The following is a 24,038-nucleotide window of genomic DNA, read 5'->3' as shown; positions in this document are numbered from 1 at the left end:
CATTTAAAGGGATATTTCAAAATACACAGAATATATACATTCCAATGAGAAAGAAAAATTGCAAGGGGAGGGCCCACAGTCCATGGTTAACAAAAAAGTTAAAAACAATATCAAACTTAAAGAAAAAGCATATAATTACGCAGACGGATGGCAGGTCAGAAGATTGGAAAGAATATAAAGAACAGCAAAGAATGACAAAAAGATTAATAAGGAGGGAAAAACTAGAGTATGAAAGAAAGCTAGCTAGTAATATAAAGACAGATAGTAAGAGTTTCTATAGATATTTAAATAAGAGTTAACAAAGTGAGCATTGGTCCTATAGGGGAATGGATAATGGAAAGTAGGGAGCTAGCTGACAAACTAAACACGTATTTTGCTTCGTTCTTCACTATAGAGAACACAAGTAACATCCCGGAAATAGCTGTAAATCAGGAAAAGGAAGGGAGAGGGGAATTACAATCACCAAGGAAGTGGTATTGAGCAAATTGCTGGGGCTGTGGGCTGACAAATCCCCAGGTCTAGATGGACTTTGCCCTAAGATCTTGAAAGAAGTGGTTAGTGATATTGTTGATGCACTGGTTTTAATTTTCCAGAATTCCCTAGATTCGGGGAAGGTTCCATTAAGATTGGAAAATGGAAAATAGCAAACATAGCTCATTTATTCAAAAAGGGAGGGAGACAGAAAGCAGGAAACTATAAGCCAGTTAGCCTAACATCTGTCATAGGGAAAATGTTAGAAGCTATTATTAAAGATGCTAAAGCAGAGCACTTAGAAAAATTCAAGGCAATCAGGCAGTCAACATGGCTTTGTGATAGGGGGATCATGTTTAATCAATTTATTGAAGTTCTTTGAAGGAGTCACATGTGCTGTAGATAAAGGGGATGTACCTTACTTAGATTTCCAGAAGGCATTTGATAAAGTTTATTGTAAAAAAAATAAAAGTTCATGGTGTAAGGGGTAACACATCAGCATGGATAGAAGATTGGTTGGCTAACAGGAAGCAGAGAGTTGGCATAAATGGGTCTTTTCCTAGTTGGCAGGATGTTACGAGTGGTGTGTCACAGGGATCAGGGAACTTTTTACAATCTATATAAATGACTTGAAGGGACTGAAGGAATGGTGGCTAAATTTGCTGACAACACAAAGATAGGCGGGAAAGTAAATTGTGAAGAGGATGTAAGGAGGTTACAAAGTGACACAGATAGGTTGAGTGAGTGGGCAAAGATCTGGCAAATGGCGTATAATGTGGGAAAATGTGAAATCGTTCATTTTGGCAGGAGGAATAAAAAGGAAGCTTATTATCTAAATGGTGAGAGATTGCAAAGCTGAGATTCGGATGGATCTGGGTGTCCTAGTGTATGAATCACAAAAGGTTAGTACATGCAGGGAATTAGTAAAGCTAATAGAATGTTGCCATTTATTGTGAGGGAGTTGATTACAAATGTAGGGAGGTAATGCTTCAGTTCACAGGGCATTGGTGAGACCACATCTGCAGTAGTGTACACAGTACTGGTCTCCTTATTTAAAGAAAGACGTAAATGCATTAGAAGCAGTTCAGAGAAGATTCACTTGACTAATATCAGGAATGGGCGGGTTGTTTTATGAGGAAAGGCTGGACATCTTAGGCTTGAATCCATTGAAATATAGAAGAGTAAAAGGCGACTTAATTGAAACCTTTTAAGATCCTGAGGGGTCTTGACAGGGTGAATATGGAGGGGCTGTTTCCTCTTGTGGGGGAATCTTAGGGGTCATTGTTTAAAAATAAGGGGTCACTCATTTAAGACAGGGATGAGGATAATTCTTTTCTCTCAAAAGGCTGGGAGTCTTTCAAATTCTCTTCCTCAAAAGGCAGTGGAAGCAGGGTCTTTGAATATTTTTAAGGCAGAGTGAGATAGATTCTTGATTAACAAGGGGTGAAAGATTATTGGTAGTAGGCAGGAATGTGGTGTTGAGATTACATTCATACCAGCCATAATCTTATTGAATGGAGGAACTGACTTGAGGGGCCGACTGGCCTACTCCTGCTCCTAATTCGTCAGTTTGTATGTTTTGCATTTTTTGCATAAGGCTAAATATCTTGTTTGTCACCATAAGAAGTTTCTATCATATCAAATTGATAACATGCAAGATTAAAATGGCATCTCAATTTTTATTTATGCCATTGAAAATGGGTAGATAGATATTTAAGGCATTGAAAGACATTGAATATCTGAACACAGTCAAACTGCTCCTGCGTGGGCAGGTACAATTAATCGAGAGCCAAAAAACTGAGGGGGTAGAAAAATGCTGCACAAATAAGTGAATTAAAAAAAAGGTAATATTGACCTCTAAACAAATGCACAGATGATGAAGGACAAACATAACAGTCATAGGCTTACCGAATTCATTGACTTGATCATTCTTTTTTCTGGTTTCACGGGGTCGTCATATTCAATCACCACAACACAACAGCCACAGCCTCCTTCATGACACATGGTCTTTGTCCCACACAGGTGCAGAATAGAGCGCAAGTATTCAGCCAGAGGCATCTGTGGGTCTTCATCTTTCACTGTTTTGAGATGTTTAGAAAAAATACACAAGTCAGAACTACGAAAAGAAAACTTGCTAAACCTTAATAAAGATACAGGAGAGGATGTGCAGCTTCTAGCTTTACATAGCCACATTCCTTTGAGTGCAAATGTACTGGTAACTGGTGACTTTTAAGAAGTCTAAGGCACAAAAGCAGGCCATTCAGTTCAGCTTTCCCATGCCAGCATTCATGCTCCACATGAGACTGATCCTATTTCATCAATTCATTCATGGGATGTGGGCATCACTGGCAAGGCCAGGCCAGTATTTAATTATTGCCCAACCCTAAGTCCCCTCAGCAAGATGGTGGTAAGCTACCTTCTTGAGCTGCTGCATTCCATGTGATGAGGCATACCTACAGTGCGGTTAAGAAGGGAGTTCCAGGATATTGACCCAGTGGCAGTGAAGGAACGGTGATACAGTTCCAAGTCAGGGTGTTGTGTGGCTTGGAGGGAAACTTGCAGGTAGTATTTCAATGCATCTGTTGAAATGTTCTTCTGGACAGAGATTGAAGGTTTGGAAGATGCTGTCAAAGGAGGCTTGGCGATTTGCTACACATTGCTGTCACATGTGTGTTGGTGGAAGAGGGAATGAATGTTGAAGGTAGTAGATGGAGTGCCAATCAAGTGGGCTGCTTTGTCCTGGATGATGTCAAGCTTTGAGTGTTGTTGGAGCTACACTCATCCAGACAAGTGGAGAAAATGCCATCACACTCCTGACTTTTGCCTTGTAGACAGTGGATAGGCTTTGGGGAGTCAGAAGGCAAGTTAATTGCCACAGAATTTCCAGCTTCTGACCTGCTCTTGTAAACACAATACTTTTATGGTTGGTAAAATTTCTGTTCAATGGTAAGTGCCAAATTTTGATGATGGGGGGTTTAGTGATGATAATGCTGTTGACCGTTAAGGGACAAATAGTTAGATTCTCTCTTGTTGGTGATGGTCATTGCCTGACATTTGTATGGGACGAATGTTATTTGCCACTCATCAGCACAAGCCTGAATGTTGCCCAGGTTTACTGGATGTGGGCATGGACTGCTTCAGCATGAGAAGTCAAGAATGGTACTGAATACTGTGTGATCATCAGCAAACATCTCCACTTCTGACCTTATAATGGAAGGAAGGTTATTGATGAAGCAACTGAAGATGGTCGGGCCCAGGACACTACCCTAAGGAATTCCTGAAGAAATGTTCTCGTGCTGAGCTGATTGACCTCCAACATCCACAACCATCTTCCTTTGTGCTAGGTATGACTTCAACCAGTGGAGACTTTTCCTGCTGATTCCCATTGGCTCCAGTTTTTCTCAGGCTCCTTGATGCCACACTCGGTCAAAAGCTGCCTTGATGTCAAGGGCAGACACTCTCACCTCACTTCGACTTCAGCTCTTTTGTCCATGCTTGGACCAAGACTGTAATGAGATCAGGAGCTGAGTGACCCTAACAGAACCCAAACTGAGCATCAGTGAGCAAGTGCCACTTGATATCACTGTTGATGACTCCTTCCATCATTTTACTGATCATCGAGAGTAGGCTGATGGAGCAGTAATTGGTTGGATTTTATTTCTCTTGTTTTTTACGGACAGGATAAACCTGAGCGATTCTGAGGCAGTTGCCAATGTTGTAGCACTACTGGAACAGCTTGGCTAAGGGTGCAGCTCGGTCTGGAGCACAAGACTTCAGTGCTACAGCTGGATGTTTTCAGGGCCCATAGTCTTCCCTGTAATCATAGCTTTCAACTATTTCCTGCTATCATGTGGAGTAAATTGAATTGGCTGAATCTGTGATGCTAGGGACCTCAGAAGGAAGCCAAGATGAATAATCCATAGCGCAATTTTGGCTGAACACGGTTACAAATGCTTCTCTCTCTCTTCATATAATGCCCTCGTTGTTGCCTGAGTACTGCTTATCATGGCTTATGCCTTGGTTTCACTGTGGGACCAGGCGAGGAGGCGGGTTCCAAAAATTGCCTCAGTTGATATGGGGATTGAACCCATGTTGGGTTGGCATCATTCTGTACATTATTCAAATAACTGGCCCTTCTGCAAGTGCTTCACCTGTCCTGAATCTATCCCATTTAGCACAGTGATAGTGCCAAACAACACAACTCAGTGTCTCAATGTGAAGACAGGCCTTCCACTTCACAAGGACTATGGGTGGTCACTCTTACCAATACTGTCACAGATTGGTGAGGAAGAGGTCAAGTAGGTTTTTCCACATCATTGGTTCTCTTTTTTTATTCATTGACAGAATGTGGGCTTCACTGGCTGGGCCAGCATTTATTGCCCATCCCTAGCTGCCCTTGAAAAGGCGGTGGTGAGTTGTCTTCTTGAAACTGCTGCAGTCCATGTGGTATAGGTACACCAACAGTGCTAGTTAGGAAGGGAGTTTACAGGATTTTGACCCAGCGACAGTGAAGCAACGGTAATATATTTCCAAGTCAGGATGATGAGTGACTTGGAGGGGAACTTGTAGATGGTGGTGTTACCATCTATCTGCTACCCTTGTCCTTCTAGATGGTAGATGTCATGGATTTGGAAGGTGCTGTCTAAGGAGCCTTGGTGAATTCCTGCAGTGCGTCTTGTAGATGGTACACACTGCTGCTACTGTGTGTCGGTGGTGGAGGGAGTGAATGTTTGTGAATGTGGTGCCAATCAAGCAGGCTGCTTTGTCCTGGACAGTGTTAAGCTTCTTGAGTGTTGTGGGAGCTGCACTCACCCAGGCACTCTCTCGCTGCGTGTAGGCCCAGTCTGGCAGATATGTCCTTCAGGGCTCAGCCAGCTCAGTCAGTAGCGGTGCTACTGAGCCACTCTTGGTGATAGACATTGAAGTCCCCCACCCAGAGTGCACTATGTTCACTTGCTACCCTTAGTTCATCTTTCAAATGGTGTTCAACATGGAGGGCCACTGATTCATTAGCTGAGGAAGGGTGGTACATGGTAATCAGCAGGAGGTTTCCTTGCCCTCCTTTGACCTGATGCCATGAAACTTCATGAAGTCCAGAGTCTTTGAGCGGAATCTTGAGGCATTGGAAATCTCGAGGCATTGGAAATCTCGACTGCCAGCTGGAGCACCAGCAAGAGGCCCAAGCTGCCTCTTTTCCAGAAGGCCTGCCAAACAACATGCCGATCAGGCAGGGGTGAGGAGCAACAGCTGGTCTTCCTCTGGAATTGGTCCTATGGGGCATAAGTGTCGCCTAGCAGAAGCTGCCAGCCAATCAGAGGCCAGCAACTCTTATGCTCAATGGTGTTACAGAGGAGCCAGAACTGCTGCCAGAAGAACAGCCCGTGGAGTCCCAGGACCATAGAGTGAACTAAGACAAAGGTAAGCAATGTCAGGGTTGTGGGGGGGTGGGGGGGGGGGTATGGAGAGAAGGTGTGTGTGGAGGGGGTTCTTTGGGTGGGGGTCACAGGGAAATCATGGAGGGGGCAGCAGTGTCAGAAACAAATGCTACAGGGCAGCTCTCAGTGGTCCCCCACCCTTCCCAATGCCCAGTCCCTTGATCACTGAGTGCCTTTGATCAAGGGACCCTACCACTCAGGTGATAAGCTGCCCGCAGGTTAGCAGCTGTTCTGCATACCACTTGATGACAGGTCTGCCAGCAGCTAGGTTAATCCCAGCAGCAGTGAGATGAGGCCCTTAAGATGGTCCTTAATTGGTGGTCTGGCAGGAACGTCACCCATGGACCTTCAGGTGAGAGGGCGGCAGGGTTCAGGTATGTCACCATCCCGCCTAAGTATATACCCTTCCTGCCTCCAACCTCACCACCAGCAAGAGCAAAAGATTCCCATGGTCACTTTCTCCAGACTGTACATCACTGTGCCACCACCTCTGTTGACTGTGTCCTGCTGGTGGGACAGAACATATCCAGGGATGATGATGGAAGAATGTGCAGCATTGGCTGTAAGGCATGATTCAGGCTGTTGCTTTATTAGATAAAAACAAAAAAACTGCGGATGCTGGAAATCCAAAACAAAAAGAGAATTACCTGGAAAAACTCAGCAGGTCTGGCAGCATCGGCGGAGAAGAAAAGAGTTGACGTTTCGAGTCCTCATGACCCTTCGACAGAACTAGTTAGAATCGTTCTGTCGAAGGGTCATGAGGACTCGAAACATCAACTCTTTTCTTCTCCGCCGATGCTACCAGACCTGCTGAGTTTTTCCAGGTAATTCTGTTTTTGTTGCTTTATTAGTCTGTGGGACAGCTCCCCTAATTTTGGCAGAAGTCCCCAGTTGTTAAGGGGGAGGATTTTGCAAGATCCACTGGGCACTATCAGCATACAATTCTATTCATTTCCTCCTCATGTTCTTGTTTAGCATCCCCCAAATAATCTATGCTATTTGAACAACGACTAACGCAGAGTGTTCCACATTCTAACCACTTTGGGTAAAAAGGTTATTCCTGAATTCCCTATTAGATTTATTAATTACTTTCTTACTACTTACGATTTCTAGTTTTGGACTCCGCAATAAGTGAAAATATCGTCTCTTCATCTAATTTATCAAATTCTTTCATAATCTTTAAGACCTCTAGCAAGTTACTGGTCAGTCTTTTCTTTCTCGGGTAAAGAGCCCCAGCCTGCTCAGCCTTCCCTGATAACTATATCCTCAGTTCTGGTATCACTGTTGTGAAACTCTTTGCACCTCCTCCAATGCCAATATATCCTTTTTATAACATGGAGATGAGAACCATTCACAGTATCAACCAAGTATGCTCTAACCATGAGGTTCTATGCAAGTTTAACTTAACTTGTCTGCTTTTCAATTCCATCCCTCTAGAAATGAACCACCGGTTTTTGTTTGCTTTTTTTAAATGACTCAATTAATGTGTTGCTAATTTTAGTGATTTGTGCATCTGTACCCCAGATCCATCTTTCATCACTTAGACTCTTACTCTCCTTCTTGTTCCACCAAAACGCAGTTTCTCAACACTTAATTGATATTGAAATTCATTTGCCAATTACATGCCCATTCTATGCATTTATTAATATATTTTGTTGCATTTTTCCTCAGTATTAACTATACTCCACCCCGCAAATTTGATGTCACCTGCAAATGTTGAAATTCTATTTCCATTCTGGAATTGGAAGTTGTTGCTGCAAATTATGGTCCCAACACCTGTGAATATCCCTTCCCACCTTTTGCCAGTCTGGGTAACTATGCTTAACATCTACTCTTTGTTTTAAAGAGTACTAATCTCTTCTTTACATAATGGATTCTTAGTTTATTTTTTCCTCAATTATTCAAGCCAGTAAAGAGTGAATGCCAAAGAAATTCATGCCATTAATACCTAATAGAAAGTGTTTTTTTTAAACTGTATTAGGTCCCTTGATAGTGCCATCCATGTGTGGGCTTCAAGCATTCAGGGCCAAGCCAAAGTGAACTTGCCTGATTTTCTAAACTACATGACCAAGAATTCCAATTCATCACCCAGAAGATCAGAAGTTCATGTTATTCAAAGGACGCCAGGGCCTCAAGTCAACGTTGCATAGCCATGACATTGTAACGAGGCTTAGTAACAAACAAGAGAAGTGTCAGGAAGGCAAAGAAAAGGCAAGGTTTTAACTGGGCTGGTCAGGAAGAAAACAGCCGCGCTCAAATGGAACATGGCAGTGATAGAGTCAAGACATGACAATCTCAAAAATCAATCTGCCAAAATAAACTCTGCATTACAGGGGTATATTATCTGATGTCTAGAAGGAGACATGACATAGGTCACGAGGGCTGGCAGACAATGCTAAAAATATGTAATGGAAAAGCTACAGAATATATTATAGATCTGATAAAAGCTAAAGGCCAGGAGCAGAAACTCACTCATCTAAATCAGTAAGAAAGCTACCCTTAGCCAAAATCAAAAGGGGACTAAATATGTGGATCTGTACAGCAATCTGCAAAGAAAAAACTTTAGTAGGGTCAAAAAGACATAACTCCTCAACTTAAACAATAAAGCACAGCCATAATGAGATGGCACTAACAGAAACAGAGGACAGCCAAGAGGTAAGCAGACACCAATGTCCCAAATCTCTCCGACAATTCCAGTGAAGTACATATATGCTGAAAAGCACACAGATATAATCAAGGGTTGTTTACAGCCCTGATCAATGGGTTTTACCGTGCCCAACTTGCAACCTTTCCTTTGCAAAAGCCTGACCTGCTCATTTCCTGGCCATGAGTACCCCATTCTGTCTCAGAGCGAGGCATGCAGACGAACCTTCCTAGTGTTCTGCACCACTAACTAATCTGCTAGGACCACACTACTCACTCCTTCCTTCCCATTTTGCAAGAACAAAGTTAATTTGATGCTATGGAAATGAAGCCAAACCATGCTCCTTGTATCAGAAAGTCGCATCATTCTCTATTGCACTACAGAGCATAAGAGGCATGCATTCTGGAGTGAGCTCAGGCACTAATACACATGTTGCTGTTTTGAATCAGTCCACATAATCTGAATATTCAAACATCCAGGTTATGAAAAGCTACACTGGCACAATACACAACCCTACTTAGCCTGTATGCCAACCGCCCTCAGGAATTACATCAGGTGACTGAAGACCTTAAAATGATGGATCTCCATGGGAGGGAAATTTAATCACAAAATTGTAGACATCTCCTGCCAGGTAGAAAATAAGCTTAAAATGGAAGTTCTCCTCAGAGGCTTCTGCTGTCATCAAAGACTTTTTCCTTTTCAGATAGGATTAAACTACCAGAGAAAGATTGTTAAAGCAGACAGATTGATGGCGATGCAACAACAGTGGCTCAAATTAAAAATCAGGATGGGAGCCAATACCAAAACAAATCTGAAAGCCATTAAAAATAAACGCACGTTTCAAAATGAGAGTTGGGAAAGATGTAACAATACCTAAACTTGGAAAAATATAAAGAAGAAATCCAAAGAGAAGCTGGTCATCGACAGGATACCAAAAGAGAAAGTCTCAAAAGCAACATAAACCCTCTTCCAGTAAAGCCAAGGGAACCAAAACTTCTAGACAACCAAAGAAAAATTTTCTCCGTATATGAACGATGCCCACCCACCTATCCTTACAAACCAGAATTGGACCAGTTGTCCTGACAACTAAGTCACTTGCTGGGTTAGAGTTGCATATAGGTCAAACCTGAAGAAGTAACCAGGCTTTTACTCATCAGTGAGGTTTTTCTTAGTAATTTGACAAAGGAATTAAGTGGGTGTAGCTGCTGCAGCAGAACATTTTTTCACAGTTGCATATCTGAACAGACACAAGGACCTACCCATATAGCCTGCAGTAGTTCAAGAAGGCAGTTAACTATCATCTTCTCAAGGCCAATTAGGGGTAAGCGATAAATGTTGGCCTAGCCAGCAATGCCCACAACAAATAAAAAAGGCACAGTGAACACAGAGTCGCAACCACGTCCTTGTATAGGAGGAGATGGCATAGCAGCTAGGTGACAGAGGCAGGTGCATTTAATATTGTTGTATACAAGTGGGAAAGTGGAGAGAGCTGCTCATGAAATAGTACAGAGTGGCCACTGAGTATGCAGAAGGCAAATAGATTTAGCTCTGGACCTAATTCAGTGATACAACAAGGTTAAGAGGGGCATGGTAGGGCTGTCAGGGAGCCGTGGGAGTTCTTCTGGAGGCAAGAAAGGCCATCTTTGGTCATGGCAATGCTGCCGGAGTGTTGGTCTCACAACTCCAACCAAGGCCTGGAGAGCAGAGTGCTGGGGAGTGGGACCTGGGGAGTAAAGTGCCAGGGCTGCAGGGAGGAGAGGCTGGCTACGAGGCCCAGGAGTAAGACGCTGCAGAGACCCAGGTCAACTGGTGAGGGGTGTGGGAGAGAGAGTGGGAGAGAGAGATGACTGAGAACACCTAAACACAACTCTGTCAGAGGCGCTATGAACATTGTCATCTCAGTACAAGGGTCACCATAGAGCAGGCCACTGAACTCCTCAAGATGCAGTTTTGGCATCTTGACTGGCAGGATGGGGTTTCCCTCCAGTTTGCTCCCTCAAGGGTTTCATGGATTGGAGTGATCTTCACAACTTAGTCCTCCAGAGAGATGTGGACCTAGATGAAGGTAAAACAGAGGTGTGGCACACTTCCTCTAAGGATGAGGAGGAGGAGGAAGTAAGGGAGCAGGGTGAGCCAGCCAAGGCTCTCCACAGGTCTGGCTGAGGCCTCAAAGCAGTGAGCAGGATGGAAGGAAGACCCTGGTTACTCTAATCCAGGTATGCTTCTCCTGAGGGTCCTCTCACAATGGAGAGAAGCAGCTCAAATTCCCCTTTCCCCCAGAGGGAGGGAGCAAATCCAAGGAGCACATCAAGCCTGGTGTTTCCACTGTTCCCCACATTGCCTGAAAGACAAGTCTCCAACTGCCACATTATTTCAGTAACACTCTCATATGTGTCTCTCCCCAACTCATCATTCATGTATCTTAAAACCATCCATGATTAGAATCACGCAAGTCTAAGTCCAGTCATTAACCTTTTCATTACATTGTTATGGCTGTGATCAGTTAAAAATGCTCAAAGGTCACCCAAGTGAGCCAGAAAGTGACTCCCAACAAGGCACCTCTGCCCTCAGTCACTAATATGGAATACTCACATGGTGAAAGGTTCTGAGGTGGAGGGAGGCTGCTCACATGTGTGATGAGGCTGAGATGGCCATGGCAATCAGGTTGTCCTCTGTGCCATGGTGCCTATGTTGGCACTCCAATAGGTGTGCTGTTGGGGGTTTAGGTGGGGGGGGGGGGGGGGGGGGGGGTGCTCTCCACATCATTGCTACCTGCTCAGCCCTTTCATGTGACGTCAGAGTATCTGACAGAACATCCAGCTGCACCTGGTATCCATTCCATGTGCCATCTGTGCCACTGGCTGGTCAATGCTACAGAACATGGCTTACATTCTGTGCCTGTCAATGAGCTGCTCCTACACCCAGTGTGATGTCACATATGACCCTCCAAGTTAGTGGCTACTCTCTCAATGGATAAGCTCACGTATTCATACATCTCAATCATAGCAGTATACATGCCATAAATTGAATCCTCCATATTCTGCCCATGTCTCTGCAATACTTCAATAAACTGTGACATTTGGAAACACATCTCCCACTGCTGTTCCAGGAAGACATATATTGTGTGCAAGACCCGAGGCTGTGCCATCTTAGTCCAGCTGAGCACGGCTGTACCTGTCCTCCACCTTCCGAGAGCAACAATCCAGAGCTGCCTCTGCCTCCTTCATCTCTTTCATGATGTGTTGTTCACTCTGTACCACCTGTTCTAAATATGTGCAAGAACCCACCAGGTGCGTGTATGCGACAGTGCAGGGTACGCTTATGTGACAGGGGTGGCTTGGTTGCTTCTTCCTCTGAAGATGACGATGTCACTTATTCCTGCCGTGGCTCTCCCATCTTAACTGGCCTTCCTGAGACATCATAAGCTGGCCAGGAAAATGCTCCTATTTCATAAGCTGCTTCTGCAGAGAAGCAATATTCCATTACATTTTACTTATAGGAAGGGAGAAAATTGAGGAGGATGGAGCTCCACCCCCTCACCTGGAGATGGTAAGATCATTTCACCCTCTCTTGGATGGACACCAACCTAGCCATTGTCAACATCCTGTTGGCACACTACCCTGTCAATGCTAAGGCCCACCTCCATTGACATTAGAACAAGATGGGGCAGCCCACCACACATGCAAGAGCCCTTTTGCTGGAGTTGTGAGCTCGTTTCTCCTGCGAGGTCAGGAGCAAGAGAGTTGAGACCATGTTGCCCTCTTTCACCATTTCCAGTGGATCATACACTTTGCAGCTCTTTGTGCTGCTTCTTCCATATATGATTGGGTTGTGATAGTTGCCACTGGCTCAGTAGTGTTCCAGGGCACACATCTTTTTAATATTTGGCAACATATGTGCCCTCAGACTGATTAGTTCATGGGTAAGATAATTAGTACACAACTAGAGTCATGTCATGTGGCTGTACTGCTATATTCACCTTGCCAGTCCTCAGGGGGTCACTGAAGTGCATGTGGCACTGTACCTATATCCTGGTAACAAAGCTGCAGCTGTTCACCTCACATGCCAGCTCCAGCCAGGCCGACTTTGTCTGGTTGACTGGCCTCTTCCTGTGGCTGTCTGCAAAAAGCACGTTCTATTGTTCAGCTGCCACCTCCAGAAGAACCTTAAGGGAGACGTCTGAAAACTGTGGGGCTGCCCTTGTGTGGTACCCTGCCCTGCTGCTGCTCTTGTCTTAAGATCACCATCATTAAATAACACTGCTTCCACAATGATGGCTGCAATAGCTCTATAAACAGATCCCACCTCATCAAGCTCCAGCCTCCTCACTGTGTTTCTAATTAGTCAGCGAACATGTCATCTGGCAGTTCTCATTGAAAATCACTGATGGTCATCTGTCGGAGTGGAGTGTCATGGTGTTGGGACCCAAAATATGGTCCCAAATGTCAGGATCCTGACCCCATAAGGAAACTTCTGCCCTATCCATCTGTTTTTCCACATCACCATTACCTGTTGCTTCTCAAAAATCTACCCTCAACCCTCCCAGCTCTAATCTTGTTTTTCTGTATAAGACTCCAGCTTGTATTATTGTCTCCTAGTTCTATGCTCAGTTCTCCTCAAACTGTCTCGAAGAACCCTTCAGTCTGACTTATGGCCTGTTACAGCATTAAAATCATCCCGGCCTAAATCACAAATTACTGCTTTGGTGAGTGTAATTGCAAAGCATTAAGTTTCCCTTCAACTTCAGTGCAGTGTTTAATTTTTTAAAAAATTTATTTACAAGATGTGAGTTACACTGGCTCGGAATGAATTTTTTGCCCATCCCTAACTGCCCTCGAGAAGGTGGCGGTGAGCTGCCTTCTTGAACCGCTGCAGTCCACGTGGTGTAGGTACACCTACCCACAGTGCTGGGAGGGAGGGAGTTCAAGGATTTTGGCACAGCGACGGTGAAGAAACTATTCCAAGTCAGGATGGACAGTGGCTTTGAGGGGAACTTGCAGGTGGTGTTCCTATGTATCTGCTGCCCTTGTTCTTCTAGATGGTCGCGGTCATGGGTTTCGGAAGATGCTGTCTAAGGGGCCTTGGTGAGTTCCTGCAGTGCATCTTGTAGATGGTACATGCTGCTACTGTTCGTTGGTGGTGGAGGGAGTGAGTGTTTGTGGATGTGGTGCCAATCAAGCAGGTTGCTTAGTCGTGGATGGTGTCAAGCTTCTTGAGCGTTGTTGAAGCTGTATTCATCCAGGAAAGTGGAGACTATTCCATCACACTCCTGACTTGTGCCTTGTAGATGGTGGACGGGCCTTGGGTAGTCAGGAGGCGAGTTACTTACTGCACAATTCCTAGCCTCTGGCCTGCTCTTGTAGCCACACTATTTATGTGGCTAGTCCAGTTCAGTTTCTGGTCAAAGGTAACTCCCAGGATGTTAATAGTGGGGGGGGGGGGTTTAATGATGGCAATGCCATTGAATGTCAAGGGGCGATGGTTAGATTCTCTCTTGTTGGAGATGGTCATTGCCTGGCACTTGTGTGGCGCAAATTACTTACCACTTGTCAGCCCAAACCTGGATATTGTCCAGGTCTCGGTGCATTTGACATGGATTGCTTCAGTATCTGAGGAGTCACGTATGATGCTGAACATTGCACAATCATCAGCGAGCATCCCCATTTTTGACCTGATGATGGAAGGAAGGTCATTGATGAAGCATCTGAAGGTGGTTGGGGCTAGGACCCCTGGGGAACTCCACTACAGACTAGGACTACCCTGAGGAACTCCTGCAGTGATTACCTGTGGCTGAGATGACTGACCTCCAAGTACCACAACCATCTTCCTTTGTGCTAGGTATGACTCCAACAAGCGGAGAGTTTTCCTGATTCCCATTGGCTCCAGTTTTGCTAGGGCTCCCTGATGCCACACTCGGTCAAATGCTACCTTGATGTCAAGGGCAGTCACTCTCACCCCACCTCTAGAGTTCAGCTCTTTTGTCCATGTTTGAACCAAGGCTATAATGAGTTAATCATGCCAGTCATTTCCATTCCTTCTGTGCCCAGTTCATTGTGAATGCCCTCTTTCACTCCATCCTACCTTACTGCAGCCAAATGAGCACTAGCATTGGCTTCTCTGATTCTGCCACATCGTCACCTATGAAGACCCTAAAAATCTGTCCTTTTCTGCTGCATCTTTATATCTCATTGTTATTATCCAAAATCTGCCTGACATCAATTCAGAAATTAATCAAATTTTCCCCAACTGAGTGCCAGAAGCAACAAAGTCATCGCTTCTGGACATAAACTCCCTTCACCGACTTCATTCCCCTTCCCTGTCACTTGATCAGACAGAATCAGACAGAACCAGACTATACAAAATCTTGAGTCTTAAATCCAGAGGAGAATTCCAAATCTCACATGTTCTCCATCAACAATACCACTAATTTTCCTGTAACATGGCCCTTCTCCAACCCAATGTCATACCTACTGTTATGGACAGCTTTATTCAAGTTTCTGCCACAACTGCTGAATACGGAAGGCTCAGTTAAAGTAGTAAGAGAAGCGAAAAACAATTATGAGAAAACACTGGCAGCCAGCATAAAGGGGAATCTCAAAGTCTTCAATTGGCCGATTAGGGACCAAAAAGGGGATTTATAAATGGAGGCAGGGGTCATGGCTGAATAAGTTCCAACTGTCTTTACCAAGGAAGCAGATGTTACCTAGGCCATAGTGATAGACGAGGAAATTCTGTCACCAGAAGGGCTCAAAATTGACAAGGAGGAGCTATTGCATAAACTGTCAGTACTTAAAGTAGACAAGACACCAGGACCAGATGAGATGCATCCAAGGATATTGAAGGAAGTAAGAGTGGAAATTGCAGAGGCACTGGCCATAATGTTTCAGTCTTCCCCAGACTCAGGGACGGTGCCAGGGGGCTGGAGAATTACAAATCTTATGCCCTTGTTCAAAAAAGGTTGTAAGGATAAGCCCAGCAGTTACAGCAATCAGTTTAACTTTGTTGATGGGAAGCTCCTGGAAACAATTATTCAGGGTAGAATTAGCAGTCACATGGAAAAGCGTGGGTGATTAGGAAGAGCCAGCATGGATTTCTTAAAGGAAAATAGTGTTTAACTAACTTGCTGGAATTTTTTAAAGAGGTACAGATAATGATAATGCTGTGATGTGGTGTACATGGCTTTCAAAAGGCATTCGATACAGTGCTGCACAACAAATGAGAGAGAAAAGTTATAGCTCGTGGAATAAAGGGTACAGTAGCTATGTGGATACAAAATTGGCTGAGTATTAGGAGAGTGTGATGGTTAATGTATATTTTTTGGGCTGGAGGAAGGTTTGTAGTGGAGTTCCCCAGGGACCCGTGCTTTTCTTGATATATATCTTAACGAACTAGATCTTGATATGCAGGTGTCAATTTCAAAGTTTGCAGATACAAAACTTGAAAGCGTTGTAAACAGAGAGGAGGACAGTGTAGAATATCAAAAGGACCTAGATAAGTTGAAGGAGTGAGCAGATAGGTGGCAGATGAAGTGCAATGCGGAGAAGTGCAAGGCGATACATTTTGGTAAAAAGAACATGGAGAGACAATATAAAATAAGGGACACAACGTTAAAGGGTGCGCAGGAGCAGAACGACCGGGGTGAATATGTGCATAAGTCATTACAGGTGGCAGGCTGAGAGCGCAATTAATAATGCATATAGTATCCTGGGCTTTATTAATAGGGCAGACAGTACAAGAGCAAGGGGGTTATACTGAACTTGTATAGGACAGTAGCTAGACCTCAGCTGAAGTATAGTGTACAGTTCTGGGTGCCACACTTTAGGAAGGACATGAACGCATTGGAGAGAGTGCAGAAGAGGTTTAAGAGAATGGTTCCAGGGATGAGAAACTTCAGTTATGAAGATAGACTGGAGAAATTGGGACTGTTCTCCTTGTAGAGGAGAGGACTAGGGGGAGGCTTGATAGAAGTGTTCAAAATCACATGTGGGCTGGACAGAGTAGATAGGCAGAAATTGTTCCCACTTGTAAAAGGATCGAGAGCGAGAAAGCACAGATTTAAAGTGATTTGCAATAGAAGCAAATGCAATATGAAGTAAAACTTTTTTCACAGAATGGTTCGGCACTGGAACGTGGTGGAGGCCGGTTCAATCGAGGCATTCAAGAGGGCATTAGGTGATTGTTTCAATAGAAACAATGTGCAAGGTAACAGAGAAAAGGCAGGAGAATGGCTACGAGTCATAATGCTCAGAGAGCCAGTGCAGACACCACTGCCCGAATGGCCTCCTTCAGAACCATAACAATTTTGTGAACTAAAAACTGGATTCCTCCAAAACCCTGTTGGCAGCCTCCCACTTTCCATAAACTCCAACCTGTTCAAACCTCATGTTGGCTGTAACCTGTCCTGCACTAAATCTCCATTACCCTTCACTTCCATTCTCATTGACCTACTGGACCTGTTGCCAAATGCGCTGAACTAAAAATCCTCATCCTCAAATCCTTTTGCATCCTTTCCTCATCCAATCTCTGCAAATTCTTGAGTCTAACATCCCTTCCCACACTCCGTCCTTTGGTCTTCTGCCTCACTTACTGGCAGAGCATTCAGTCATCTCAGCTGTAATCCCAGAAATGCCTTCCCCTAAACCCTGCACCTCTTCCCTTCTTACTTCACCTTTAAAAACCTTCATAAAACCCATCTTTTCATCTTTGGTCACCTCTCCAAATTCTTACACCACAGTTTATTTTATTTATGTTTCTCCCTACCACCCCCCCACCTCTCAAACACGCATCCCCCCAAACACTGCCCTGCAACCGCGTGATGTCTTGGGATATTTTTGATGTTGAATGCAATAATGTCAATAATAAGTTGTTACTGTTGTTAGAGTTGGATTAAATAATAAACAAGCACAAATTTATCACTGTCCATTCATTTTCATATTTCTTCTCATTTATTATTCTGTTTTCAGAATATTAAGTTCCCATTTTGTAGACACTGGTTCTAATCACAATCTCAAACTGGCATTTAAATCTGTTCATCGTTAGAGTGGGGCTACAGATTAGCAGTTGCCTACTTTGCTGCAGGCAATACCTTCCTCTCTTCAGACAAGCTGAGTGCAAGAAATAGTTCTTCAATGAAAGAACCAAAAGTAAACTGTATGAAAGGTACTTGGGCATATCCTGTGCACTTTCCCTAATCATGTTCAACCTCTCAGGCTAGGAATTGGGCTTAATGGAGGACAAGAAGAGATGACAAACAAATACTGACAAATGTTATAAATCTTACAGTAGGAGAAAAAGAGAAGGGTATGAATATATATAACTGAATTTTAACAGCACACTGTGGGAGGTGATTGCACCAAAAGTCTTTTTGTGGAGATTTTTGGAAGCAGTTCATAGGTTGGTCGAATTGTTTTGCTTACATTTATATCTAAACCTGGAGAGATGGTGGTGTAGTGGTAATGTCGCTGGACTAGTAATCCAGAGGCCCAGGCTAATGCTCTGGGGATATAGGTTCAGATCCCATTATGGCAGCTGGTGGAATTTAAATTCAGTTGATAAATCTGGAATATAAAGCTAGGCTCAGTAATGGTGACAATAAAACTATCTGGTTCACCATGTCCTTTGGGGAAGGAGGGAAGGAAATCTGCTGTCCTTAGCAGGTCTGGCCTACATGTGACTCCAGACCCAAAGTAATGTGGTTGATGCTTAACTGCCCTCTGAAATGGCCTAGCAAGCCACTCAGTTCAAGGGCAATTTGGGATGGGCAACAAATGCTGGCATTGCCAGTGAGGATCACATCCCATGAAATAAGAAAGAAAAAAAAAAGCAGTACCCAGTCTTACTCAAATTATAAAACAGAATTTGTGACATAACTTAACTTATGACCTGGCCTTCTATAACTCTCTACAAGATGCCATCATTACCATCATGTAAAACTCCATTTACTCGAATCATGAGTCGCCCTGCAGCAGTGCCATCTTCTGCTGGGTCACTACTTTGTCCCTGAAGTGAGGCAGTCTCCATTTCTAAACATGTAAACAAACATCAATAATTAGAACAAAAGAATAATAGCGCATACTCAAAGTATGAAAAAACTCAGAGCACAAAGTAAGCACAATTTTGTAAATCTTTAGACTTAAGATTATACCACATCATCTTTCACACTGTGTTCTTGCTTGCTTTAAAAACACAAGGTTAATTTAGTGATGCCGCACTACTGATATGTAAGCTTGCTAGCACAGTTGCAGAGGCAGGTCTCATTTCTAGTGTCGGCACGTTCTATTCTGAACTTCAAAAATGTTTTAAAAGTTGACACAAAAGGCCAAAAATATGACTGCCCAAGGATCCCGACTTTTGTGGGTTGAAACCACCCCAATGTCTTAAGGGGGAACAAAAAGAACATTCCAAACTGATGTGAATCCATGCCCTTTCCTGAAACCAATCCAAAAGGGCATTATCAAATTGAATGGGTCATTTAAAAACAAAGACAAGATAATTAACAGCAATAGCTTGTATGTGGCAGATCCCAACAAAGAGGACTCCCTCAACCTGTTCTAACTTAGAGTTCACCAGAGAACAACCTCCTGGAAATTCGAATACAGGAAACCCTACAGTCTGCTGAGAATCCTTTGTTTTCCTCACTTCAACTTTTAAAACATCAACTTCCTTCAAGAAACCAGGCCTGCCTCACCAGAAATTGTAAACCAGAGACTGTGTTCACCATGATTTGCATAAGTAACCAATTTACCAGTAACCAATCTGTGTGCGTGTGCGCGCGCGCGTGCATATGGGTGGAACCCAGCTTGATGGATCCTAACTTTTATTTTTGTTTAAAAACGTGGAGGGCGGCTACTGAACAGAGCCGCAGGAGTCAGCTGATGAACTTAACAAAAGAGTAACATATTTATTAAACAAGAAAAGATGAACTATATTACAATATTCCTTCACCCACAATTATACCTTTACAGATATATATACAGATTCGCAAGGATAACACAAGTTACAAAAGCTATCTTATACTCTTAACATTCACAGTAAGTACACAAGTACCATGTAAATCAATAGGCTACCTGTGGCCAGACACACCACAAGATTAAGCGACAGATGCCACCCCAAACAGATGCTATGGATCCCTCATCAACTCCACCCAGATGCTTGTCACACCATGGGGCAATCTGTGTTACGCCATAAGAACAGCACATTCTAACAGAATACAAAATTGAGCACAAATCTCTGCTTATTTTGAGAGTGTTGGTGCTGTTACCATCCAAGTTTCCAGTGGGAAATTAGGAAAATATGGGAGAAATAGATGGAAACCTCACTTAAATACGAGAACCGAGGTCGGGACATCCAGGTGAAGCAATGCCATGAAACTAAGCATCAAGGTTATCAGAGAAGTCAGGTGGCTGTTCCTTTAAAAAGGTACAGTAAACTAAAATACATTCTTCTAGGCAATTTATGGATCATTTATGATTTTTGTAGGGTTTCTTTTCTGTTCACACTAGGGTTCTCAATCTTAGTGCCACTGCTCTAATTTTTGCCCTTATGCCATTACAGCATCAAATAAGGCTTCCAATTGGATCCCTAAGGAATTGAAACAAAAATAATGACAAATGAAGAGTTATCATATGGTTCCAGTTACAAAAGTAGAGCTACATGCCCATCTATCATAGAATCACAGAATGGTCATAGCACAAAATGAGGCCATTCAGTCCATGCCTGCAACTGCAAAAATATTTCAGTCCCACTCCCCAGCCTTTCCTTGTACCTCTACAATTTTCTCTTCAGAAAATTAACCAATTCTCTTTTGAAAGCCACAATTGAATCTGTCCTCACCGGACTCTCAGGCAGTGTATCCAGGTCCTATCCACTCACTATGCAAAAAAAAAAAAGTTTGCTCATGTCACCTTTAGTTCTTATGGTCCCTGCGCATTCACATCTGCAGATAGGGGTGAAAATTCCTCATTTTGGCTCAAATAGCTGTAGAGTCCCATACCCTAAGGAAGATCAGAGGGTGGAGGCAGTGACAACGCTAAGATAAATTAAACACTAACTGACCATAATGTTGGTTATTTCATTGGAAACATCACAGTCACAGTACATCAATACTTCAATGGCATCTGCATGAAAGAAGGGTGCCTGTGCCATTGCGACCAAAGGCAACCAAATCGAATAGACCACACTTGCTAAAATGCCAAAAAACCAACTATACCTGCAGGTCCAGGCATACCTACATGTGGGGAAATTACTTCATAGATCCAGTTCATCAGAAAGCTGGGTACAAAGTGGTGCAATTTGCTACAACCACATTTGTGGAGAACAGCAATGGCACAAAATTCTAGCAAATGCATTACTTTTCTCTTTAATTGATTTTGTGTGAAACTGAGAGCATAGCAACTCTGAAAATAGTTTACATGGATGGACAAATTAAGCAACATTAAATGGTTGGAAATACCAAGAGGAAGTGCGAGTGACATGATTACAGCCTTACGCACTCATGTGCATGCATATAGCCACGACCTCTCAGATGCTTCTGCAGGCAGTGAAGGTTTGATCAGAAGATCGGACAGGGAGAAAAGTAGCTGCAGGTCCAAAGTTACCAATTTCCTTCCAAGTTTCCTGTTGATTTGTGTGAGATCCTATAGTGTGCCATCACCATAATTATATCGCAATTATTTGTAAAGCTAGAGGAATGATGATATAAAATGTTTTGTTATGGGGAAAACTTGAAAGAAGAAGTAGGACTGCAGTCCCTGGTGCAAGGGTATTTGCGGGAACAACATCCGACTGAAAAATCTTCTAATCAACTGATTAAAAATATGAAAACATTCACTAAATAGTACAAGACTTTTACACTGGTGAATTCTTAAATAAAGGGCAAATATGCAAGATGAGCCCTAGAAATGTATAAGGGAAAGCTTAGAAAGATTATTTTCATGAAAAATGTATTAATATATTGGCCTGGATTTTGCACAGTGTAACAACGAGGCTATCATTGTTCACAGTTATTATGGAGTAAATCAGACAGCACCTTCCAGAGTCTGCATTTGCACAGTAAGATGCGGAAGTCTGGAAGTAGCTGTCCATTTTGCCCCATTCGTCCAGAATTATCGTGTTGCGAGACCTAGCATTGAATGGCATAGAGTGTGGTGTTGTAGTATTTAAAAGAGCAGTCAAAATCTTATTGAATGGAGTAGAATGGTGGCTCACTCCTGTTCCTGTTCCTATTTCTTATGTTCTTAATCACTAGTTATCCACTAAGCATACTAGTAGTAGTCAGGGCCAGTACATTCAAATGTAAGTGAATGTTTAACAATGTGATAGGTTTTAAATACTCCCAAACAATTCTAATGGCACTGAAAATTTAATATTACAAGTGCAAACTCTCATTCCTTCATAATCTAATTATTGTTGGAGATATTTTTGAAAATTGAAATACTGCTTGCTTACTTGCTCTTTATTTCTCTTCCATCTCTCTCAACCCCATTTTTCTTTCCCTCTCCTTATACTTTGCCTTCATAAGAAAGAGGATGAGTTGGCTATTTGACCCAATGAGCCTGCTCTGCCATTCAAACAGATCATGACTGATTGGATTGTGGCCTTAACTCCACTTTCTTGCCCGTTTCCTATAAACTCCTGACTCCTTCGTCCATCAAGAATCTGTCCACCTCAGTCTTGAATATATTCATTGACCAGCCTCCACTGCTCTCTGTGGAAGAGAATTCCAAAGACTAATGACCCTCAGAGGAGATTCCTCATCTCAATCTTAAATGGGAGACCCCTTATTTTTAAATGGTGCCTCTAGTTCTAAATTTCCCCGCAAGAGGAAACTCTTCCCAGTGGCTACCCTGTCAAGCCCCCTCAGGATCTTATATGTTTCAATAAGATCACTCCTATTCTTCTAAACTCCAATATGTATAGACCCAATCTGCTCAAACTTTCCTCATAAGATAACCCCTTTATCCCAGGAATCAACTTAGTAAACTTTATCTGAACTGTTTCTAATACATGTATAGCCTTCCCTAATGAAATAGACCAAAGCTGTCCATTGTACTCCAGGTGCAGTCTCACCAAGACCCTGAACAGTTGTAGCAAGACTTCCCAGCTTTTATATTCCATTCGCCTTGAAGTAAAGACCAACATTCAATTTGCCTTCCTAATGGCTTGCTGTATCTGCAGGCTAACTTTTAGTGATTCATGTACAAGGAAACCCTGATCCCTCTGTACTGCAGCATTCTGCAGTCTCTCACCATTTAAAATAATATTCTGCTTTTTTGTACATGATTTTACATTGAATTAAATATTATCCCCTCATTTGCACTCTGTAGGCAAGATTTCAACTCATTCAAAACCCATTCACTTCCACAGAGTTAAGCTAGTATTCTGTGTTGCACAGTGAAGATTTTTCAATCAGATCAGTTGAAGAGACGCACTGATGCTTACACATATCACAGGGGAAACCGTGCTGAAAAAGATTGTCCACTGTTTAAAGTCATTTTCAAAAAGTGCACACAGAATAATGTCCACAGCTTGAAAGTTAGGAATATGATATCTTCACTGCCATTGGGCCAAAATCCTGGAACTCCCTCCCCAGCAGCACTGTGGACTACACCCACATGGACTGCAGCAGTTCAAGAAGGCAGCTCACCACCACCTTCTCAAGGGCAATTAGACAATAAATGCTGGCCTAGCCAGCTGCACCCACATCCTGTGAAAGGGTAAAAAAAAAAAACACATTAATTTCTAAAAATGACTCCACATTTTCTCCTTTGGGAAGTGATATTCTGGGATGGAGATGTTTTGCTTGAACAATTAGTACAAGCATGCCTGTTACATATAGTTAGCACTCTCTATTCTAGGACAATCCTAACTATGTTATGGCATTGGTTAATAGCTTGGTGACGCATGGTGATTGTTTATAACATTCAAGTGATTTTTGTCAGATGCATGTGGTTGGAAAAACGATTAGCTGTACTGGCTTGATTGGTTTCTTTCCAATACACTTCATACAGGGCCAAAAGAATGTTAGTCAATTTCCCAGCATTTAGTTGTAGAAGGAGCTTGAAGGATGTTATCTCTCTTAAAATTTTACGGTTTTATGTTCACATGTCAAGATGAGGGCATGAGGGTCATACACGTTTGCCCACATTCTTCAGTTAATTCTACCTCTGTGTTCTAACCATCCCTTCACACCCACCCCTCCCATCTACTGGGAGAAACAACTCAGACTTTTGGTCAATCCAAGAGTCCTCTCAAAAATTCCTTTCTTGCTCCAAATGGTGATTAGGCTCCCTCCCCCTCCCTTTTGTTTTTTCCAATAATTTATATAGATTTTTCTTTTCCCACCTATTTCCATTATTTTTATATGTATTCCACCCATGGTTTATTTCACCCCACTACTTAGTTCTGTTGAAGGGTCATGAGGACTCGAAACATCAACTTTGTTCTTCTCTGCCGATGCTGCCAGACCTGCTGAGTTTTTCCAGGTATTT

At 43.0% G+C, this 24,038-nt stretch overlaps 1 protein-coding gene across 4 annotated transcripts in view; it reads right to left on the bottom strand.

Annotated features, from left to right (window-relative positions):
* LOC121277294 (xanthine dehydrogenase-like) overlaps positions 1-24,038 on the bottom strand; it is a 232,519-nt gene that overhangs the window by 196,973 nt on the left and 11,508 nt on the right. For all 4 annotated transcript variants that reach the window (XM_041186576.1, XM_041186574.1, XM_041186575.1 and 1 more), the window contains 2 exons: positions 18,471-18,572; positions 2,380-2,549 (listed from right to left, as the gene is read on the bottom strand). In XM_041186576.1, coding sequence (XP_041042510.1) covers positions 2,380-2,549; positions 18,471-18,570 — 270 coding nt within the window. In that variant the 5' untranslated portion in view covers positions 18,571-18,572. The remainder of the gene's footprint in view (positions 1-2,379; positions 2,550-18,470; positions 18,573-24,038) is intronic.

This window comes from Carcharodon carcharias, chromosome 4 (assembly GCF_017639515.1).
Source record: "Carcharodon carcharias isolate sCarCar2 chromosome 4, sCarCar2.pri, whole genome shotgun sequence".
Classification (NCBI taxonomy): Eukaryota; Metazoa; Chordata; class Chondrichthyes; order Lamniformes; family Lamnidae; genus Carcharodon; species Carcharodon carcharias.
Note: the sequence above shows the minus strand (reverse complement) of the source record. Positions and strands in the feature narration are given on the sequence as shown.